The 15,006-nt window shown below is 40.3% G+C and overlaps 1 protein-coding gene across 2 annotated transcripts in view; it reads right to left on the minus strand.

The window, feature by feature from the left end:
* Positions 1-15,006, minus strand: part of GRM3 (glutamate metabotropic receptor 3) — a 213,888-nt gene that overhangs the window by 86,754 nt on the left and 112,128 nt on the right. For both annotated transcript variants that reach the window (XM_084784384.1, XM_084784383.1), the window contains one exon: positions 2,504-3,110. In XM_084784384.1, coding sequence (XP_084640510.1) covers positions 2,504-3,001 — 498 coding nt within the window. In that variant the 5' untranslated portion in view covers positions 3,002-3,110. The remainder of the gene's footprint in view (positions 1-2,503; positions 3,111-15,006) is intronic.

Consider the following 15,006-nt stretch of genomic DNA (forward strand, 5'->3'; position numbering starts at 1 on the left):
AAGTCACTGGTACAGTAGCATTCCAATATCTAAACAGATGCAGCTACAGAAGGGACATGTCAAATATCACCCACTGTGATCCTCTCTCGGTAGCCTGCTTTTCAGCAGGAAACTCTGGACTCTGGTCTGTGCCTGGATGCTATGACATGGTAGGCATTTAAAACGTGATAAATTTGTGCTCATTTATTTCTACTTAGCTTCATCTTTTTCAGCTCAAGCTTTCAGGGCATATTCAGGAAGTCTAAGTTTATAAAGATCTAGAGCAAAACTGCCAGATTCCTGCTGTTACCACACTTACCAAACACCAGGATTTATAACCACAGTAGTCCTGGGAACAGAGATGGAAACACAGGAGAGTCACTCAGGAAGCTACGTCTCCAGAAGTGTTTTCTTATTAATGTCCGGGAATGCTTTAAACTCCTAGAAAGGATGGAGCCCAGTGCTCGGTCCTTTCCTTTTGATAGCATTCCCTTATTCTTTGGTGAGGTCGTTGTCTCCTTGTACATGAACATTTGTCATACCTCTGCAGATGCTGTGTGTCATTCATATTGTTTATATGTGGCTGATTACTTATTTCCTGGTACAGCTTCCACTCTGTCAGCCTTCCTCCTTTCTTACCTTTTGCACCCCATTCACAGAGCCCACAGCCAGTGAATGCAATGACAAATCATGTGCTTAGATGTGAAAGACACAGCTCCTCTCGATAACACATAGAGGATTTCCCATGCAAATACACTTTTTTCTTCCTTTTAAACTAGACACACTTCTTCTGAAGAGCACATAGTATTAAGCGAGTAAGGTAGCTTGTTGCACAGTTATGAGAAATGACTATGGACAAGTAGAGTAAGAGGGGAAAAAGAAATGTCTCAAACAGCATATATGTAACCCCTTTATTGGGAGTTATACTGGATATGAACACTTGGAAAATGTTTGACACCTTGCTGGTAAATTGTTATTGAAGTGTGTCAGATAGAGACCTTACAATTTCTCCTTTTCAAACAGAAAATTTCACCTCTTCTGACTCAAGTATAAAAGTAATGGCAAAATTTACACGATCTGCCCTGGGATGTGCAATAGTCTCTACCCTTCTAATAAAGTTAAAGGGTGTTTATGAAAAACCAATTATCCTAATTACTCATAATATGACTATGTGCTCTGAAGAAGGAAAGAAATTTGAAATAGCTCATTTAGAACAGGGCAGAATTATACACAGAATTTTAAGTGCCACAAATCTGGAATATAAAAATAAGGCTATGCCAATGCAAATGGCGTCTCTTTAAGTAGGATTGTGACATATAAAGAAGATATCATATCACTTCCTTCAGTGCTTAGGTTTTGATTATAGTAATTTAGTAGGAGGCAGAGTATGTGCCTCTTGGAATCATGAACTTCTATTACTGTGACATTAGTGCTTTCACTAGAAAAAATATTGAACATCAAGTAGCATATAGGGGTAGCTGAGAGAGCACAAAAGATCGATCTGAGGTCTAGCTCTCATTCTGCCTACTGATGGGAATTTTTGTGAAGCCAATCTTTCGGAGGAATTAGGAAATGAGGAAATTGAGATGGATGACTTCTTGGCCCTTTCCTAGCTCTAAAGTTCCATGACTTTGTGAGTGAGATGTGTCTTCTTTCTCTAATGAAGTTATGAAAGCTGTTATCATCTTATTATCTAATTGCTGTTCTGAAATATCTCTCTCTCTCTCTCTCTCTCTCTCTCTCTCTCTCTCTCACTCTCTCTCTCTCCATCCTTCCTTCTCCCTGTCTCTCTTTCTCTCTCTCTCTCTTGATTTATGGTAATTATTTGGCTTCTCTGAATGTACTTTCACTGAGAAATTGTAATTTCTAAAATCTCTGAACAATTAGTGTGAAAAATAGAGTTCAGAGATACTGCACGTTCCTGCGATCGACAGCATGAATGGCTCCAAATACGACTCAGTTTGTAAAGACCATATTATGTAACTTTGCACCACTTGCACTGTGGGCAGGGCATTTTCCCCTTCAGTCCTTGACTTGAGTCCTGTGAGTTGCTTCTGCTGATGGGACAGTAGCAGATATGATATAGCACAAAAGTTTGAAAGGAGCTTAAGAAGTTGTACTTGCATCCTGTTGCATCCTTGGTATCATTCTAGAATCTAGAGGTCATTGCAGTGCTTACAGGGAGAAGAAAGGAGACAGCTTAGGCAGTACCACACACAGCATCCTTTACTCAGCTGAGCCTTTACTCAAATGTTCTTCATATTGTACATTAATCAATAATTGTGTTGAAACACTAAACTTGGGGTCATTTTCTTTTGTTGCTGTAAGCTATCCAATATACTTCAAAGTAATTTTCAGTGGTAGAATGTTTTATATTAAAACTATTATTAAATACCCATGGAAACTAAATACTAAATTGTTAATATCATCCATTGATGAAATTATTAGCAACATCTAATACTGTTCTTCTGTGACATAAAAAGAAAGTGATAAATCTGTTTGAAGTAACATTCACCCATCTTACCTGTATGGAAACACTGCTGTATGAGCCACCAATGACTCCTGCAATGAGCAGTGGGATGTTTTCTTGAATAGCATAAGATCCGTCAGGACACATATATTCAGCTTCATCCACTTTCGTCAAAGATGCCCTGACAAATTCCAGTGATTGCTCTAATGCATAGGTATCCCTTGAACATGTATCCAAAATGTGAACACCCAACTTTACTCCCGGTAGCAAGTAATTGTCTTTGTTGATTTCATCAATAGCAAACAACATGGCCTCCAGACGTTGGATACCTCGGTCTTCATTGATTCGCCCACACTCTTCTGTTCCAGTGCCTTTTTCATTAATAGGAAATAAGCCCCCTAAAACAAGGTCACCTTCTATTTTTATTTCCTTCCTCATAAAGTTGTGATCCCCTGAAGAGAGTAAAAATCCCTCTGAAAACAAAGTTAACATAAGAACTTGGAGTCTCGTCAACATCTTCATGAATCCTGTTTCTGAACCTCTTGGAGACATCACTGGGTGGAGCCAATGCTGTTGCTATTCTTCTCTCATTTCCAGGTGAGATGTTTGGCTGCCCTTCAGACACGTGAGGATTGGGCTAAAAGAACCCGTCACCGAATTCCTGAAGAGATAAAAGTTATATGAACAAAAGTGATAAAAAGGCAACAATAACTTTATAGATGTTTCTCAGTGATACCTTTGATGCATTTCTGAATTGAACAAACCATCTCTGGCACTTACTTCAGTTGGTCTTTATTGAAATTTTGATTATTCATCTACCTGTTAAGACTTGTAAGCATCTTTCCATTCTCATGTCACTTCTGGTCCCTATTGAGTGTTCTAGTCTTACAGCTTACCGTAGCTGGCAACTTTGGCCCACTCTTGCTTTTAAATCTTTGGCTCCAGAAACATCCAACTGTGTGTATTTTAGGGGCATAGAGAGATATGTGTCACTATCTCTCGCTTCTGCTCACATTGTTACTTCCCTGAAAATACTAGTATTTTCCCCCCTCTAAATCCTTATTATATTAAGACTCAATAGACACTGCAGAAAAATCAGGAACACCAAGTATTTTTTTGTTTGTTTGGTTGGTTTATTTTATTGCTTTTTTGTTTTTGTTTTTTTATTTCCCTTCCCTCAGTCAAATTCCCAAAATTCTGTTGCAACTTGTTCAAGAAATATTTGCCATTGCTGTTATCTAGATTTTTTTTTTCCTTATGTGTTCATTGGGAATGAATGATATGATACAGCTTTTAGGATTTTAAAGTATCAAGAAAAAAAAACAGATTCAAATTCAAAATGGGCATTCGTCCAGCATTTCCTTCACCATCTCTGCCATCTCATCCTTCTAATGATAGCAGCAGTGCCCTTTAAAGATCACCTTCTTGGTACTTTCACCACGTGAGCAAAGGATAGATTGTTTTCTTGAGACAAGCAATTATCTGAGTTTTGTTATGTTCGTTTGTTTTGGTGTGAGTCTCTGTGATGATGGCATTAGCCACTGGACTGCTTACGGATAATCTTAGAGCCCCTCTGGGCCATCTGCAACAGGATACCAGAAGTTCTTAAACCAATAGTTTATTTTAAAAGTTGATACCAGAGAGCCCCCCTTTTAAATTGTGGTTATATATCAATTTCTGGTTCCTTTGATCTTGTGTACAATTCTCTTTGAAGTATAAGTGCCATCACTAGAAGGCAAAAGACACTGATTATTCTCACTAATAATGAAGAGGCAGGAATTGCTCTATAAAATCACAGTTTTATTTGCTTAATCAGAGAGAATAATAAATTCAAATAAAAAATTCAAGGAAATTTAGCATGCATCTTTAAAACTCCTGACATTTTTTGAGTGTGACAGTGACTCCTCAAAGAAGGAAGATGACCTTACAGTCTGCAGGAAGCTCAATAATTGCTTGTTGAGAAAGCGCCCTGAGAAAAAGAACACCTCAGGGAAATCATCCCATCACTCTAAATTGTGATGACGTATGCAGGTATGACTGCTTGAATAGGGTGTGTCTGTGTGAGTGTGTGTGTGTGTGTGTGTGTGTGTGTGTGTGTGTGTGTGATTTTTGTGTATCTAGAACATAATATGATGCCTACACTCCAGAAGATACACCCCCAACAATTGTATTTACGAATAAACTATACTTAACTCACAGTATGGCAAATAAAGTTGAAAACAGGAAAATGCATGGTTTTAATCTTATTAGCCCTCTATTTACCCAGCTGCTCTGCCCCCTCTGTCCCCTCTGCCCCCTTTGCACACTTCAGTGGTAATACTACATCTAACATGTTTAAAAAATAGGAAATGTATAGGTTGAGGATCTTTAGTTTGAAAATATGAAGTGCTACAATATCTGTAAGTTGAGGAATGACATAGAACAAATGAAAAGTATACTCCTGAGTACATGTAATGGGCTACAGCCCCAACACAGGAATATTAACTCAAGCATTGCCTCAAGGAATAGGTATAATGTATATATGAAGCACAAATGAGCTTTGTGTTTGAATTTGGGTTACATCATTAAGATATTTCACTATGAATCAGTAAATGTTCTAAAATTTCTGCAAGAATCTGAAAACAATCTAAAACAATTCTGGCCCCAAGAACTTTGGATATGACATACCAAGCACATACCAGCAAGCTAAGATGCTTTCTTTGGATTTGCAAGTTGTAACTGAGTTGGGTTCCCATGAAACCATCAAATGGATCTACAGGTACTTCTAGGTTTCTGTATCAGGGGAATACTAAGTAGAAAACACATATCTCATTCTATTTTAAAGCTTCAGAGATTCACTGACTTGAGTCAAATATTTATTGAATACTTCCTGCATATATGAGTTAGGCACCTAGAACTTTGACTTAATTGTAAACTAAATAATGTTATCTTGGCTATCAAATAATGTTCTTGATGCCTAGATATATATTTACATGTGTTAAAAGTAACAGAAAAGTATTTCTGTTTTGGCCAAGTATCTCCATCATTTGAAAAAAACTGAGGAAGTAGGCATGTTATGAGTTTCTTTAGAAGCGGCATTATTATTAAGTACTTGACAAAAAAGGACAACACATTTATGCTATATACAATACATAAACTGAAAATTTGGATATTCAGCGTACCATCACAAGCTGACTAATAATTTCATGCAAAGCATTTTTATTTAGGCCTTATGACATTGGCATCATCAAGTGATATTGAATGTAGTTTAACACAATTACAAGTTAGCAATCAATTAAAGGAATGCTTAAATATACTGTCTTAATATTTTCTTATTTACCTTCTCATTAAAGTAGAATTTATAATAATTAATTCTGTAGAGCTATGCATAATAATTTAAAAACACTTAGTATTACTTAAAATGAAGCCTTAAAAATAGAAAGATAGAGGAAATTTAAAAATTAACATTGAAAAAAATAGATGAACATGCTTAATTCAATGCAAATGTTTATCTCTGTGTGACAGCTTATCGGATTGTGGGAAAGGCAGCAACACTTCTCAGGGTCTATTCATTATAAATTAGAAAACATCTCGGTCCCTAGACAAACAGGCTCCCTGCTCAGTTGTATTCATATGCAGCTGGAGGATTGCAGCTCTACTAAATTTCTCCATTCATGGATGATGAGTGATGTGTCAACTATAAACAAGCATGTGCAGGCCTCTCTGTAGGCAACCTGCTCCGTAATGTTTTATTAATCACTGCATTAATGGAATCTCAGAGGTTTGCTATGAATATAACCCCTGGAATACGTGGGCAGAAAAATATTTCTGAACTCGTGCATGGTAATATGTATTTTCCTTTCTCCCCTGATTTTGCCTGAGGAGTTGGGGTGGGAATTGAAACCCACCTTGACTCAAGGAGTAAGTAGTTTATCTGGAAGAAGAAGAGAAGGGTTTATCTGGGAGGAGCAATGCCTGAAACCATGGTCACTTTTCTCCAGAAATAAACCCCTGATTTACTCATGGATCTCACAGATTCCTCAAATTCTGCCACCCCACCAAGCTGATTAAAAAGTTAATGCTAACCTAGCATACTCAATTTGATTGTTGTTATAATTTTCAGACTCTAGATTTATAGGTAACAAAATCCAGGATTTTTGTTCTTCAATTTCCATTTTTAAAAGTAGATTAAATAGATGCTACAACTATACTAGCACTTATGTAGCAGGGTATATAATAATAACATGACTGAAATCCCTCAGTCTCTCTGAGGTAAGGAAAAGGACCAAGAGTGTAATGTCCCAAAGGTCTTTGAGAAGCTTTTGTGCTTTGCATATGAACTGTCCCTCATAGACTCATTATAAGGGCCTTGGCTTTTAGAGGATAGGTGTATGGGCTGTTGGGAAGGGGTCAGATTTGAGAAGTTCTAACCTAATCAATAAATAAACACTTTGATGAATTCATAATACGATGACATAATTGGAAGAGGCGAAAGCAGAAGGTGGGATCTGATAGCCGGAGTTGATCACTAGGGCATATTTTTGAAGGGTGTCTTGTCCTTCTTTTCTGCTCCTCTCTTACTATAGTGTTTGCCTTTATGTAACCCACTAAGTCATTAAGTAAGCATTCTATCACATGCTGTCCATGAGGATGCTGGCTCACCCAGTATACATCGGTCCAGTGGCACCAGAGACCAGTGACCCTGGAGTGAAACCTCTGAGACTCTCAACAAAAGTAAATCTTCCTCCCATAGCTGTTTTGCTTAGGAGCTTCTATCACAGCATCTAAGAATGAACACGGAAGCTATTACAAATGTCTGACCATTTAAAACCTGCTTTTGAGAAAGTCCAAACTGTCCCCTTGTGTTATCCTACTCCAGTGGTAAGGATTCCCTCATTCAGTGAGTTCCCATATATTTTATTGTTTTGTTTCATTTGAACAGATTATTTATGCATATGCGCCAGTGTGTATGTGTGTATGTGAGGGCTTGAAGTTGATGTCCAGTGTCTTCCTCCTTGTTCTCTGCTTTATTAAGGCAGTCTCTCACTGAATCATGCATATCTAGTCTAGCTAGTGAGTGTGTCCCCGGGATCTCTGCCTTTATATGGGGACCCAGTTTTTATGTGGGTTCTGGCATCCTGAATTATGGTTCGCATGCTTAGATAACAAGTGTTTTATCCACTGAGCCATCCCACTAGGGCCAAATTGTTTAAAGTTAAAACTTGTTCTTTTTCCCCATTAGAACAACCATCTACCCATCAAGGACAATCAATGCACTGGGTATTGTTGTACATTTTATAATGTCTCATACACTTATTAAATATCAGTTAAGTAAATTCCAAGTAGCACCTGTGTGTGAGAGAGACAGGTCAGAGGGTTTGGACACCTCTTGGATTCCACTCAGAGGGTGAAAAAGATGAATTAAAAGCTGAGGTTCAACTAGAGAAATTTGCCTCAAGTACCTCTGATTTTACGACATTGAGTGTTAAATTGTTGTCTAATAAGTAGATGATGTATAAATCAGATCTGGAAATGTTGAGAACATTTGAAGAAACCAGAAAAGAGCCCTCATCACTCCTCTGACAGTTAGTTATTAGGAGCAATGCTCCTGACAAGCATGGAGGCTAGACCTGTGAGCTGGGATTTGTAATAGGTGAAAAAGCTCCCCTTCCTTTAAAATTCCTGAGGTTAAGACTGTTTGAAATAATATCACAATGAATATAAAGATTTAAATAACCAAAAAATTAGATTGAATAGTGTGATTAATTTAGGAGAGCTTCTCTAAGGAGCCTGATTCGTTTATTCAGAAGATGAAAGAATCTGAGACCCCCTAGGTGAGCAGACTGAAGTTAATATAATGGAGATATTGATGATTTTAGAAGTCATCGCTTCTCTATTTAACCTTATACCAAAATGAAATTTCTTTTTAAAAAGACAGAGTTTTCTTTATCTTTTGATTTTAAATAAAAGCTTATGCAGTAGCAGTGGGATATGCAATTGTGCACAATCTTTGGTATTATGAGTGATTTCTAGTAATTTACTTCCAGTCAGTAATATTACCTTAGTTGGGTCATTCATTTGAGAGTAGCTGGAAAACTTATTTGCTTTGCTTCAAAGCAAGTTTTTATTTTCCAAGCACCATAGAAACCTGTCCCCCCACCCCCAGTGTGTGCCTGCGTATGCATGTGTGTGCGCGCGCGTGTGTGTCTGTGTGCGTGGTTCACTTCCCACAGCAATAAATATTATTTTTCACCCAAATTAGTAAGAGTTAGTAACTGTGCAACACTTTGAATTCTGCAGAGAAAGGAGTGTGTTCATTGATATAAATTAGCTCCCTCCTATCATGGTGCCCATAGTAAAAAGTCCTAAAAATTAGTTTCCTCCATTTCAGCCCTTCACTATTTAATGTAGGAGCAGAGGAAAGCTTTTAGCGAGCTGTGTTCTAGGCCCAGTGTTCGTGTTTGCAAACTAGATTCTTTTAGCTTTGGTAGCTCTTAAGAAGGCAAAAACAAAAGTAGAGTACAAGGAGTCTGGGGTAACACTAACATAGAGGAGGATTTTGAATTGATCGCGCGCGCGCGCGCACACACACACACACACACACACACACACACACACATACACACACACTAGGGACAGGGACAGAGACAGAAATAGAGGGGGGGGAGGGAGGAAGAGAGAGAGGGAGGGGAGAGGGAGGAAGGCAGAGAGGGAGGGAGGGAGGGAGGGAGGGAGGGGAGAGAGAGAGAGAGAGAGAGAGAGAGAGAGAGAGAGAGAGAGAGAGAGAGAGAGAGAGAGAGAGATTGATTGAGAGATTGAGATTGTAGTGGCATTTTTAAGAATTCTGAAATTTTGGTTTCTTTAAAAAACACAAATATTGGAGATCCAAGATGGCAGTGCCAATCATACACTCTGTCTGATTGGCAGGCCTGAGCTGAGGGACCAGGATGGGAGTTACAGAGTACTAGAGCTAGAGTGCCCTAGGTGAGGGGAGTCCACATTATGTGGAGAACAAGGGGGTCTGTTCCCCATCCAGCTGGCCCATGGAGGAGTACCTGTGTCCTTGTGGACAGGTGCTCAGTCCTCAGAGTCTGGATGCATACCCGCCTGTGAGCTGCATCTATGCTCTACCTCTCAGACTTTGTCTCAAAACTGTGGGCTGCAGGACAACAACATCTGGGTCTACTAGGCCAGGGGAGACTCCAGGGTGTGGCGTACAGGTGAATCTGACCTCAGATAACCAAGTCAATCCATGGAGAGTTCACAGGTCCTAGCAGGAATGGACTCAGGAGCGGTCCCCAAGCTTTAGCCACAGGCTGGCAAGTGTACAACACCTGCGCGCTCTCTCCTACCAAGCAGTGAGCTGCACGGTGCCAGTGTCTGGGTCTTCTAGCTGAGAGAAGACAAGCTCACAGGGTGGAAAGCAGATGCATCTAACTTCAGGTCACCCAGCCAATCCATGGAGAATTCCTGGGTCCCAGCAGGTGCAGGTGCAGGTGCAGGTGCAGGTGCAGGTGCAGGTGCAGGTGCAGGTGCAGGTGCTGTCTCCAAATCCTAGCTAGCCACACACCTGCCAGCAAGCAGTACATGTGCTCTGTGTTTCAGATGGAATTGTGGGCTGCAAGGTGCCAGTGTCTGGATCTTTTAGCTTAGGGCAGACCCCATGGTGTAGAGCACAAGTGCATCTGACCCCAGGACACACAGCCAATCCACGGAAAGTTCTGGGGTCTGAACTCAGGTCACCCACCTAATCCACAGAAGGATTCTCTGATCCTGGCAGGTGAGGGGTCTCAACTTAAAGAAGAAAACACTTTCTTTGAAGAGTGGGGCTAGTGCTACCTCAAGACCAAGCCATACCACTCCTAGGTATATACCAAAAGATGCTCCACCATACAACAAGGTCATTTGTTCAACTATGTTCATGTGGCCTTATTCGAAATAGCCAGAATCTAGAAACAACCAAAGAATGGATAAAGGAACTGTGGTACACTTACACAATGGAATACTATTCAGCTATTATAACAATGAAATCTTGAAATTTGCAGGCAAATGGATGGAACTAGAAATTTATGTCCTGAGTGAGATAACTCAAACCCAGAAAGACATGCATGGTATATACTCACTTATAAGTGGATATTAGCTCAACATAGATGTCCTCTGAGGGACTCCACCCAGAAGGGATTCTGGACAGATGCTAGGACTCACTGCTGGACTGAGTGGAGCGCTGAGAGTGGTATGGAAGAATAGGGTGATGGAAGGACCCAGAGCTTTCAGGAGCTCCACAAGAAGACAGTCAAAGCTGGTGGATCTGGACCCAGGGGGCCTGCACAAGCTGCAGTAACAACCAAGGACTATTCATGCAGAAAACCTAGACTCCTTGTTCAGATCTAGCCAATGCGTAACTCATTCTCCATGCTTGTGTGGAGATCAGGGACTGCCTCTGACATAAACTCTGGTGCCCCTGATTGAAACACATCCCCTTGGGTGGGGAGGCCTGGTGGCACAAAGAGGAAGGGGAAGCAGGCTATCTGGATGAGACCTGATAGACTACGGTCACATGGTGGGGAAAGAGGTCCCCTTCTGTCAGAGGTCTAGGGGAGAGAAGAGGGCTGCAGAGGATGGGAAGGTGGGAATGAGAAGATACACATCAGGGGAAAAATATAAGGATTTAATCTGATTAAATTATAATAAAAAATTTAAAAACCCACAAATATTATACAAATGTGCATTTGTTTTAATCCCAGGTGTGTGAATGTGGGGCTGCTTCAGACTCTTGCAGCAGCTGATCTTGATTTTCCTCGTGCTCTAGTAGGCACATGATTTTGCAAGCTGCAGATAATTTCTGCTATTGTGTGACATTTGGAGTTCTAGGAACTTTTCAGAAGGTCCATAAATGTGAGCTCCCAAGAGTCAGCATTGGTCATTTTAGTTTAAGGGATTTGGTTGTGTTTTGTTAGTAACCATGGCCAAAGAAAAAACAATAGGAGTGAAATTAGATTCAGGGATTTCCCCCCTAATTCCTCTCTCCCTTCTATTCTTGTTTCTCTCCTATCTAGTTTTAGGGGGTAAAGCAGGAAGGGGGTGCATAAAGGGTGGGAAAAAGAAGAACCCGAAAATAGCAGAATCCAGCTTAAAAGCTGAATTAAGGAAAACATGACCTTTAAGAGCAAGAACAACAATAGGAAGGCCCCACGATCACTCTCTGGACTGTGCACAGGACACTCAGGCTCCTGCCATGCAGCAGTGGCAATCTTACTGAAATGAAATGACAGAGACTGCAGTTCTGCGATATTGATGTGGTTGCACTTTGCAGGGACTGGAGCTGCATGGAGACACAAATTGCCTGGTGAGGGAGCGTAGACTCCTCAGACTTGATAGGTATGGCATCAGAGGTCGTGTATAGTCACTCCTCTGTATCGTTAAGCGTTTGGACCCAGGATTCGCTTCAGATAGCCAAGTCCTCAGATGTTTAACTGCCTTGAATAAAATGACACAGTACTCACATACACTGCATCTTCCACTTACTTTATACAATCTCTCCATTATTTATAATCCTAAACAATTGTAAAAAAAAAAAAAAAACAGTTGCTGTAAATAGGGTGTTCGGGCAATAGAGACAAGGAAAAAATAATCTGTATATGTTTGGTACAGATGCAGTGGTCACAACAGGAATGTGAAGTAATGTTCAAATAACTTCTGCAGAGAAATGGGGAAAGAAGAAGGAGAATGAGAAAGAGATATAGGAGGAGGAAAGATATAAATAACAACAGCAGCAACAATGACAATACAAAAGAGGAGAATGAGCCCAAAGTATAGTGAAAAAGCATCATTAGAGACAAGTCCTGGAATGACCCACAACTTGGAATTCACAGACAAGTACTTTAAATTCACACTCACAGACATGATGAAAGACTTAAATAAATAAGTGAGTAGATAGCAAATCTCAGCAGAAAATTGACACTAAAAATAAACACTATATGAAAGTACCAGGACTCAGAAGTATGATATCTAAATAAAGATTTCATGGGGAGGGGGAGTGACAGATTAGAAATGGCAAAATAGTTAAGTTGAAGATGATGAAAATATTCAGTCTACAGAGAAGAGAGGATTGAAAATAAATTGAATACAGTCTTTATTTTAATTGGAAAATACGAAGTGGCCTTCTGAAACACAAAGTTTTAAAAAGAGATGGGAGATTTAAGAAATAATGGCTGACGATTTTCCAGATTTAGAAGCAAACATAAGGCTACAACGCCAAGAAGCTCAGTAAATGCAAATAAGGATAATTATGAACAAAACTATATGTTATAAGCAGAGTTGTACTTCCACTAATAAAACCTGAGATGAGGTGAGAATTGGGGAAACTGAGAACTACTATGCGTGTGTGCAGGCTGACAGTGTGACTGATGTTTGACTCACTGAGAACAGCGGCCACAACACCAAGATTTTTAAGCCTTTTGACAATCACTCTTAAATTTACTTGTTGAATAAGACATTAGAGGCATCGAGGAAGTTTTAGTTTTTATGTTTTAAAAATGTTTTATTTAGCTATTTAAGTGGCAGTTTATTGTAATATAAGAGCCCTATTAGCTGAAATAATGACAAACTAGTATTCCTTTCCCATTTTTTTTTTTTCTGAAAACTACACCATACTTTTCTGAGAGGTCAGCACACATGTTCTCAAGAAGAGATAAGTCCATTCTTGATTTTCCAGATGGCCTGTGACCAGCATCAAGTGTCTTGACTGAAAGAAGCCCAAGGGAAAATTGTTGCCAGCTAGGCTAGTTCACCAAAACCAAAGAACCATAGGAGAAAAGCCTGTCTTTCTATCAGAGTGCCTAAGCGGGACAGTGACAAGCCAGGGAAGCTGGCAGCCATCTTTTCTACCATGGTACATGAGCCTATCTGAGAATAAATCCAGAGCAATGCAGAGCCAAGGTATAGGAAAATTATAAAATGGATACCATGACATATCATGTCAATTCAGCTTGGATTTCTCAGTTATCCAAAATGACTTTTTAAAAAAACTTTTCAGCTTGACATAATTCATACTACTTCACATTAGACGATTTCTTTTCTTTTTAAAATTTAATTAATTTATTCAGATTACAACTCAATTGTTATCCCATCATTTGTATCCTCCCATTCCTCCCACCCTCCCACTTTCACCTTATTCCCCTCCCCTAGGTCTATTACCGAGGGAGACCTCGTCCTCCACTATATGGTCATAGGCTATCAAGTCCCATCTTGATAGCCTGCTTATTCTTTCTTTGAGTGCCACCAGGCCTCCCCATCAAGGGGAGGTGGTCAAATCTGGGGCACCAGAGTTCATGTCAGAGTCAGTCCCTGTGCTCCACATAGCATCTGTAGCTGGAATCAGAATGACCCCCCATCAGCTCATGCGTTTGAATGCTTGATTTCATTATTAGTGGGACTGTTTGGGAAGAATGAAAAGGTGTGGCTTTGTTGGAGTAGGTGTGCCACTGGTAGTGATATCTGAGGTTTCAAAAGCCCAGGCTAGGCCCAGTCCCACCCCACCCCCTACCCACCACTGGGCCTGCTGCTTATGGATCCGGATCTAGCTCTCAGGTATTTCGCCAGCATCAGCCTTGCCTGCCTGCCTGATGCCCTTCTCTCTGCCATGATGAGAATGGGCTAACCCTCTGAAGGCATAAGCAAGCCCTAATTAAATGTTTTTTTTTTAAAATAAGTTGTCTTGGTCATGAAGCTGTTTCATAGAGATAGAACAATAACTAAAATGACGTATCTCTGATTTCTATTTCCAGTGACGACGGAAAGACTGGTGCAATGCAGGTATCAGTAGGGCACACCTACAGCTCCATTATTTGGGTGATTAGGCAAGAGCATCCCAAGCTTGAGGCTAGCCTGGGCTACATGGAAGGATTTTTTTTTTTTTTTGGTTAGGTTTTTTGCCAACTAGACATTTTGGAAGAGGGAACCTAAATGGAAGAAATGTGCCCCCTCCCCCAGATTGGCCTATAGGCAAGTCTGCAGTGCTTTTTTTTTTTTTTTTAATCAATGATTGATGTGAATGGGCCCAGCCCAAAGGGGTGGTGCCACCCCTGGGCAGGTGATCCTCAGTTGTGTGAGAAGGTAGACTGAGCAGGTCATGTAGAGCAGCATTCCTTCCTTCCAGAATTCAGTTGCTTCTGGATTCCCTCCTTGAGTTTCTGCCCTGACTTCCTTCACTGATGGGGTATGACGTGAAAGTTGTAAGATGAAATAAACTCTTTCTTGCTCTTGCTGCCTTTGGTAGCAGCGTCTTATCACAGCAGTAGAAGCCCTATAGGAGATAGTTACAGAAGGTCAGAGTGCTCGGTGGGCACTGATTCTCCTCTAGTTCTGCACAAATACCATTTGCATGCAGGCCCAGCTTCGCTTCTGCCTTCTTGCCCACGTCTTGACTGCCTTTTAGAGAGAAATGACTCCTTCTGTAGTACCACACATATAAGTACAGGAAGCTCCTAAATTTTTCTTTTGATTTCTAACCGAGCATGCTTTTAGTTTTCAATTCTGGGTATGTTAATTCACTTGGCTAGAACTGCAGCTTGTAGAAC

The sequence above is a fragment of the Acomys minous genome (genome assembly GCF_964271855.1).
Source record: "Acomys minous genome assembly, chromosome: 6".
In the NCBI taxonomy this organism is placed as follows: domain Eukaryota; kingdom Metazoa; phylum Chordata; class Mammalia; order Rodentia; family Muridae; genus Acomys; species Acomys minous.